The sequence below is a fragment of the Prionailurus bengalensis genome, chromosome B1 (assembly GCF_016509475.1).
Source record: "Prionailurus bengalensis isolate Pbe53 chromosome B1, Fcat_Pben_1.1_paternal_pri, whole genome shotgun sequence".
NCBI lineage: Eukaryota > Metazoa > Chordata > Mammalia > Carnivora > Felidae > Prionailurus > Prionailurus bengalensis.
In genome coordinates, this window is record NC_057344.1 from 175,085,790 (window position 1) to 175,094,510 (window position 8,721).

General features: G+C 42.6%; 1 protein-coding gene across 1 annotated transcript; it reads left to right on the forward strand.

Moving 5' to 3' along the window:
• Positions 1–4,168: 4,168 nt before the first annotated feature.
• Positions 4,169–4,516, forward strand: LOC122478960 (40S ribosomal protein S27-like). Its single transcript, XM_043572807.1, has one exon. It carries the CDS (start codon positions 4,208–4,210, stop codon positions 4,460–4,462), a length of 255 nt encoding a protein of 84 aa, XP_043428742.1. The 5' UTR covers positions 4,169–4,207; the 3' UTR covers positions 4,463–4,516.
• Positions 4,517–8,721: the final 4,205 nt, after the last annotated feature.

Consider the following 8,721-nt stretch of genomic DNA (forward strand, 5'->3'; position numbering starts at 1 on the left):
AAAATACCTGTCTATCCCACAGATTCAGGGAATATCTTGGAATACTGGGAGAGTTGTGCTAAATTCTCCCTCCACATGTCTTTTTTTCAATTTCTTCTTTATTTCTCTTTTTGGCTTGTATTTGAAACAGAGTTATTTGACATATACAAAACCATAATTTTATTTTGATCAAAAATTAAAAGAATATGTATGCTTTCTTTCTCCTTAAATGTATTTCTTCTGATATTAACATGCAGTCCCTAATTTCTTTTTGCTGTACTTATTTGCCTTATCTTTGCCTCCCTTTTAGTGTTTATTTTCTTCGTCATATTATTCTAGGTGAACGGCAATTGGCATTACTCCTTTCTGACCCAAGCTAAAAGTCTTGGCTTTTTGTTTATTTTTTTTTAAACGTTTATTTATTTTGAGACAGAGCATAAGCAAGGGAGGGAGAGGGAGAGAGAAAGAGAGAGAATCCCAAGTAGGATCCGCACTGTTGGCACAGAGCCCGATACAAGGCTCGAGATCAGGAACTGCAAGATCATGACCTGAGCCATAACCAAGAGTTGAATGCTTAACTGACTCAGCCACGCAGGCACTCCAAGTCTCTGCCTTTTAATACAGAAGTTTAAACCATTTACATTTATACTATACACTGAATCTCTCTTTTGTTATTTTATTTTACCATTTTTTAAATGACTTCTAGTTGTTTATTTTCAGACTTCAGACTACTTTTTTTTTTTTTTTTAGGTTTATTTATTTATTTTGAGAGAGATTGAGTGAGAGAGCAGGGTAGGGGCAGAGAGACAGGGAGAGAGAGGATCCCAAGCAGGCTCTGCACTGTCAGCATGGAGCCTGACGCAAGGCTCGAACTCACTATGAGATCATGACCTGAGCTGAAATCAAGAGTTGGATGCTTAACCGACTGAGTCACCCAGGCGCCCCTGGACTTCAGGCTACTTTTAATTTTTGCTTTGTATTTAATTTTCTCCAGCACACTGCAAAGTATAAGTTGTGTTTTAAAAATTCTCCTCATGAGATAAAACATTCTTTTTATCCTCCTCTTTAAAAAGAGTTATCCACATAAAGTGGTCCCCAAATGTAATTTTAATGCAAGCTTTCAAGTGCAGCACTAACTGGGTCACTTTTGAGGATAAAGGCAGAACTTAATGTGAATTATGCAGGGACAAGCGTCCATTGGAAGCATCTTAGGTAAACAAGGACTGCGATTCACTCCGTCTCTGGTGATAGGAATAAGGAAGTGCAGGCTCGGGAGTGAATAGAAGATTTCACTTTGGTATATTCTGTATCTAAAGGGACTGACAAGCATTCAAAGGTAGGTGTTACGTTGACAGTTGTATACACTGGCCAAAAGCTTAGGAAAGAACTGTGGGCGTGATGTAAAGATTTCACAGTTATCAAAAACACAGCTAATAAATAGGGCCATGAAACTGAATAAGAAAATAGAGGCAGTAGGTATACAGAGTTAAAGAAAAAACTGATTCCTGAAGAATACCACTTAATGTTTAAAAAAAAAAAAGAGCCCCCAAACTAAAAGAAACAAACAAAAACCACAAAAGAATTACAAAGGAAAGTCACAAATTGCAGTCAGAAGAGTAGGGAAAAAAAGGGGGAGGGGTTTGACTCCATTTCTTGCTGTGTCTTCTCACAAAACTTTCAGGATCCAGTGATTTTGGCCAAGAAACAAACAAAAAAAGGATTGTCCCATTCTTTAATGGATTTGGATGAAACCTGGTAAGAAAATCTGGTATATCTCCAAGAGGAGACACTGGAGAAGAACCCATGTAGGTTTCTAAGAATTGCATGTGTATTTATGCTGTTATCAAGGTTGCTAGCATCTGTCTTTCCATATCAAGCTGAAAACATCACCACTATATGGGCAGTTGGATAAGTCTTATTGGGAAAATGATTTTTTCTCTTTGTTTTTATGCCTCTGTACTCGTAGATTGGTTCAGTAACAAATATGTGAGTTCTTTTGTTTGCAAACAATTAAGGAGAAGTAAGTATAGTAATGGAAGCAGGTAAAGTGCTTTAGGGATTAAGAATTTGCCAGCAGTTTTAAATGACATTCAAAGGTCAAGTAAGAAAAGGACTGTACAGGAATATCTCCAAGATATTGCAGGTTTGGTTCCAGAACAACTCAATAAAGTGATTATTGCAATAAAGTGAGTCAAATGAAGTTTTTAGTTTCTCAGTGCATATAAAAGTTACATTTACCCCCTATTATAGCCTACTAAGTGTGCATGCAATAGCATTATGTCTAAAAAACCCATATGCATATCTTAAGAATACTTTATTGCTAAAAAGTGCTAACCATTACCTGACCTTTCAGCAAGTCACAATCACTGATCACAGATCACCATAACAAATACAGTAATAAAAAAGTCTGAAATAATGTGAGAATTACCAAAATATGACACAGAGACACAAAGTGAGAAAATGCTGTTGGAAAAATGATGCCAATAGGCTTGCTCGACACAGGGTTGCCACAGCCCCTTAATTTGTAGAAACAAAACAAACAAACAAAACAATACAAAACAAAAACGCGGGGCGCCTGGGTGGCGCAGTCGGTTGGGCGTCCGACTTCAGCCAGGTCACGATCTCACGGTCTGTGAGTTCGAGCCCCGCGTCGGGCTCTGGGCTGATGGCTCGGAGCCTGGAGCCTGTTTCCGATTCTGTGTCTCCCTCTCTCTCTGCCCCTCCCCCGTTCATGCTCTGTCTCTCTCTGTCCCAAAAATAAATAAACGTTGAAAAAAAAAAATTAAAAAAAAAAAAAAAGCCACAGTATCTGCAAAGTGTAATAAAGAGAAGTGCAGTAAAGCAAGGTATGCCTGTAGATGTCTCTTAGATTTGGTACCAAGGAAGTAATTGGTAACTTGGAATAGGAGTTTTCCTGGAATAGTGACTCTGGAAGCTAGATTGTTACAGGTTAACCAGTAGGAGGAGGTGAGGAAGTGGAACCCAAGCATAACAATCCTTAGAAGCAAACTGGCTGTGAATGAAAGAACTAGAAAGAAGGAAGTAGGATTAAGGGGAGGATTGCTTAAGTCAGGAAAGCTTTCAAGTTATTTGGATATGTTGTAAGAGACAGTGGAAAGAAAGGAGCTGAAGATGGAGGAAAGAGCATAATTAATTAAGGTCTATTAGCAGGCAGGAGGGAAGAGCAAAGAATTAATGAGCCTTAGATAGGAGAAGGGTGAGGAATAAGGTGGACCTTCAGGGGCTCAGTGTCTTCATCTGTGTCTTCCAGTTCTGCAGAGTCTAGACAGAAAAAAGGGAAGATTTCCCAGACTCTCTCGCAGTAGGGTTCCCATACAGACTTAGACCCAGACAATCCTCCGCAAGATGAGAAAGTGGAAGGAAGTGAGGCCGAGATTGTGCCAACGCTACTTCCGCTTTTCCTGTTGGCAAGTCCTTAGTGGACACGCGGATGTTTTTCTCTGACACTGTTCCAGTGTCCAGGTGCTTGGCTGATAGCAAAAGGCAGAACTGTTGCGCAGAACCGGGCACTGTTTTGTTGTTGTTGTTGTTCCTAGGTGGACCCATTAGGCATGGCATGACCCTGTGGCCACCACCTGTGACAGCTTACTGGCTAATACCAGCTAAGGCAGTGCTCCTGGGACCAAGAGTCCCACTGTCCATTTCCAACCCCCCTCTGTTTTGATTGCGTAAAAGGAAGCAGTTTCCTGGGAGGGTTAGTTCTGTGGTGGTCTTTTTAGTGTTACGAAGCTTGCTAGTCCAGTCCTTCCAGGGATATTGTGAGCATCCAGTTCCTGGTATTAGATTTCATTTTGCTTGAAAGAGCTAACGTAATTTCTGTTTTCTGCAAGTGCACTCTGACAGCGAGGGACATGTATTCTTGCTCGAAGAGGGAAGGCAGAGAAGCTGGGTGTAGATATAGATAAATTCGGTTTTTTTGGTAATCTCCTTGAAGGTAGGAGCTTGTAAGCTGGGGTGTGCAGAGCCGCAAGGGGTTCTTGGATAGGATTCAGGGCATCTGTGAACTTAAATGAGAAAAAAAAATCCCATCTCCTCTTCACGAACCACTAAAATTAGGCATTTTCTTCTATTCTAATGCAGGCCATCAAACGACAGCATCATCAGGAGTTCCTGTGACTTTGTCTCTAATAGAAATCACAGATGTTTTCACATTACGTTAAGAGTTGTAATAAATACCTTTCAGCAGTGACGACCTGCCCACGAGAACATGCCCCTCGTGAAGGACCTCCTACACCCGTCCCCGGAGGAGGAGAAGAGGAAGCACAAGAAGAAGTGCCTGGTGCAGAGCCCCAACTCCTACTTCATGGACGTGAAGTGCCCGGGGTGCTACAAAATCACCACCGTGTTCAGCCACGCGCAGACGGTGGTGCTGTGTGTGGGCTGCTCCACTGTCCTGTGCCAGCCGACAGGAGGAAAAGCAAGGCTCACAGAAGGATGCTCCTTCAGACAGAAGCAGCACTAAACGCACCCTGAGTCAACATGAGTGGGGAACTATCCCAATAAACAGATTTGGGATTAAAAAAAAAAGAGATGTAATAAATAACAACATTGAAAACATTTTTTAAAGGGGCGCCTGGGTGGCTCGGTTGAGCGTCCGACTTCGGCTTATGTCACGATCTCGCAGGTCATGAGTTCGAGCCCCGCATGGGGCTCTGTGCTGACAGCTCAGAGCCTGGAGCCTGTTTCAGATTCTGTGTCTCCCTCTCTTCTCTCTGCCTCTTCCCGGCTCATGCTCTGCCCCTCTCTCTCTCAAAAATAAAGACATTAAAAAATTTAAAAAAAGAGTTGTAGATTTCAAAATATTGTTTACCCTTGTAACTATGGTAGTTATTAGGCTTGCTGTTAGACCTTCCTTTTTAACGCATTTATAAAGGAGCAGGTGTTCCTATATCATAATTTTTTTTAATTGAAAATTACATTTCTGTTGTAATCCTGTGTATTTTATTTTGTGTATTTAAAAATATTATTGTGGGGGTACCTGGGTGGCTCAGTAGGTTGAGCGTCTGACTCTTGATCTTGGCTCAAGTTGTGATTCCAGGGTTGCAGAGTCAAGCCCTGTGTCGGTGGCTCTGTGCTGACAGCATGGAGCCTGCTTAGGATTCTCTCTCTCTCTCTCTCTCTCTCTCTCTCTCTCTCTCTGTCTATATAAATAAATAAACTCTAAAAAAAATTATTCTGAGAAGGGGTTCATAGGGTTCAACAGACTAAAAAAACAGCCCATAGCAAAAACATGCTAAGAAGCCCGTTCTAATGTCTTCTATTTTAGAAGCAGGGTCTCCAAACTTCAGCACTGTTGGCATTTTAGGATGGATAATTCCTCCATATGGGGAACAGTCTTCGCATCGTAGGATGGTCAGCAACCTTGTCCCGCTGTATGCTAGTAGCTTCTATCCTGACTGCGTGACAGTCAAAAGCATTGTCACTTGGGGGGCAAAAGTGACCCTGGCCAAGAACCGCTAACGTGAAGTCGGGCTAGGAGCGAGAGGTGGAAGGTGACTGGGTCGGAGATCTGATCAGACAGAGGGTTTAAAACGGAGGCAGCAGAGGATGGCAGAGGCATCTGACAAAAGAAATGTGTAGTGGAGCGATGCCGACAGACCAGGTGAATTCGGCAGCTAGCCCACAGATGAGAGAAGGAGGTTCTCTATTTGCTCTTTTCTGCTTGACATGCCTGATGAATAGGATTCAAAGACAGAGAGTGTAGCATTAACAGTATTTGTGCAGTAGAGGCTACTTAAAAATGAGAGCTACCTACATAATGTCCAAAGAACTGTTTCTCCCACCAGTGCCCCCTACACCAACATGTCAACACAACGGTTGGGATATACACCATGTCCAGACAAAAGGATAATGAGAACGTTTAGAGCCTAAAAATAACTGTTATTGCCCTTTGTTCTGCTACTGTATGTAGAAGAGACTATTCTGGATTTGAATGCATGAAGGGGCTGCTATTCTGAGAAAATCTGAGCCCAGTAGGAACGGATGCGAAGGATAGGAAGCACCCTTGATTCGGCAATTTGACTCCTAGATATTTACCCAAGAGAAATGAAAAAAAATATATATACATATATATATATATATATATATATATATATATATATGTATATATATCCACATAAAGACTTGTCCAAGAGTATTGATAGCAGCTTTATTCATAATAGCCCCAAACTGGAAAGGATTCCAATGCCCACCAACAGTAGAATACGCTGGAATACTATAAATGAAATATTACTGAGCAATAAAAAAGAATATGCAGTGGCATGAATGAAACTCAAAAACATGCTGAATAAAAGCCTTACATGGGGCGCCTGGGTGGCGCAGTCGGTTAAGCGTCCGACTTCAGCCAGGTCACGATCTCGCGGTCCGTGAGTTCGAGCCCCGCGTCGGGCTCTGGGCTGATGGCTCAGAGCCTGGAGCCTGTTTCCGATTCTGTGTCTCCTTCTCTCTCTGCCCCTCCCCCGTTCATGCTCTGTCTCTCTCTGTCCCCCAAAAAATAAATAAACGTTAAAAAAAAAAAAAAAAAGCCTTACACAAAGGTGGACCTACGGGTTGTATGATTCGTTTATTTGGAGTTTTGAACAAAATAGAGTGATTAAAAAAATCAGAATAGTGTCTGACTTGATGGGGGTGAGGAAGAGGATTAAGGGGAGAAGGAGATTTTCCTGGGGTGATAACAATGTTCTCTCTCCTGATGGGGAGTTGGGGCACACGGCTGCATGCAGCTGCCCAAACTCACCCAATTGCGCACTCAGACTTGTGTATTTCACCGTATGTAAATGATACTAGAGAGACAGATGGGAAGAGGGAAAAGAAAAAAAGAGAACTGTAAGTAAAAATTGAACTCATGGTTAATGAAATACATGCTACAATGTTTGAAATGAACTGATGTCTACAATACTCTGAAATAGAGTTTAAAGTGTGCAGTTAAAAAAAAATGGATTGATGGATAATGAGGTGGTTCAAACAGAAAAGCTAACTGCAGATTCTAGGCAGTGAGTGTGGTTCGTGCGCGATTCTTCCAGCTTTTCTGCAGCTTGAAAAATTCTCATTCTGAAGGGCGTGAAGGTGTGTAGGTAAACCTCTTTTTGCCTTCTGAAGTATTTCATTCATCTTTGGGCAAGGAAAGTACTCTGAAACAAGCAAAGCATTTCATTTGGTTCTTGCCCGACTTCAACAAATGGATCCTAGAACGTCACAGGCATCGGCTCCATCCAGTGACAAGCAGCTTCGATCACTACTACGTGGCCACCACGGCTCACGAGGGCTGTCCCAGGTGCTGCACTAATCACTTTACACTTGTTCTCTTCACGTAGAGATGCTAACGGCGCCCTTGACTGCTTAACAAAAAGCTCTGGGCTGAGTCACATCCTCAGAAGCTGCAGACAGCCTTGGACTAGAACAAGCAGATGTCCGAGAGGAGGATAACATCTGTGACGGCAGGTATTTTTAGGAGAATGTATTATTTAAATATGTTACGAAGCCATGGCACGGTGTGTGTATGTTTTGGGTACAGTGAGCTCAAGTGGGAGAAGAAGATGCACAGTGTAAGTCATAAAAAGGAACAGTAGCTTTAATCCAATTTCAACAGAGAAACAAACCTTCCTTTTCGCTCTTTTTTTTTTTTTTTCTTAAGCTCATTCCCGATGTCATAGGATATCGTCACCTGGCAAAGCGGTGTGACAAAAGCTGCCTGGATTGGACACCCCCAGCTCTTCTGTGGCTTTCCTTTCTCAATAAACCTTTGACAAAGGTCGCGTTTTTGGTTGTTTGGTCTAAGTGTTTCTCGCTCGGTAGAGTGATTCAGCGTCTCTGAGTGTCACTAAATAAGGGGTTTCAGTGAAGCTTTTTGGAATCTACTTCCCTAAAGGATGCTTGGTGGCGGGCCTGGGATTGGTTTGGTTTTGCGCGAAACTGGTAAATAAACAATGTAATTACCAGGCTGCCTAGTCCTCGTGACTCCTGATACCTGCAGAGCCACCCATGTGAGGAGAGGGCAGGGCTGTTACCTTCAACTAAGACTGACGAAAGGCCAAGGCACTAACGTGGCAGAAGCTGGATTTGAACTAACGAGACCTTAGGAGCCCTGGAGCAGTTGTGATAGCACCAAAAAGAATCTATGAAACTGGTATGTACTAGGAACAAAACAATAAACCAGCCTTGAACCAAGACAGGCCAATCTCTGATCTCCTTTATGCTGAGCCATGGCTAGAGGCCATATTCAAACCTGATCCATGAAACGGTGCCCATGAACACTGGCCACGTGTAGGGGGAACGCATCCCAGAATTGGACTAGAGAGAGCAACCCCATGCCGAACCACTTCAGGTAGATCTGTTCCATTCACTTCATTTTCGTGGACCCTCCAGTGCTGTCATTACGGAGAGAGGCACGGTTCTTTGTAAAGCCAGGCCAAACAATCTATTCTTTTTTTTTTTTTTTAATTTTTTTAATGTTTATTTATTTTTGACAGAGAGAGAGAGACAGAGCATGAGCGGGGGAGGGGCAGAGAGAGAGGGAGACACAGAATCCGAAGCAGGCTCCAGGCTCCGAGCTGTCAGCACAGAGCCTGACGCGGGGCTCGAACTCACGGACCGCGAGATCATGACCTGAGCCGGAGTTGGACGCTCAATGGACTGAGCCACCCAGGCGCCCCAACCAAACAATTTATTCTTTTTTTTTTTTTTTTTTAAATTTTTTTTTTTCAACGTTTATTTATTTTTGGG

Coding starts and splice junctions, on each gene's coding strand:
- LOC122478960 (XM_043572807.1), top strand. CDS start 4,208: ATGCCCCTCGTGAAGGACCTCCTACACCCGTCCCCGGAGGAGGAGAAG.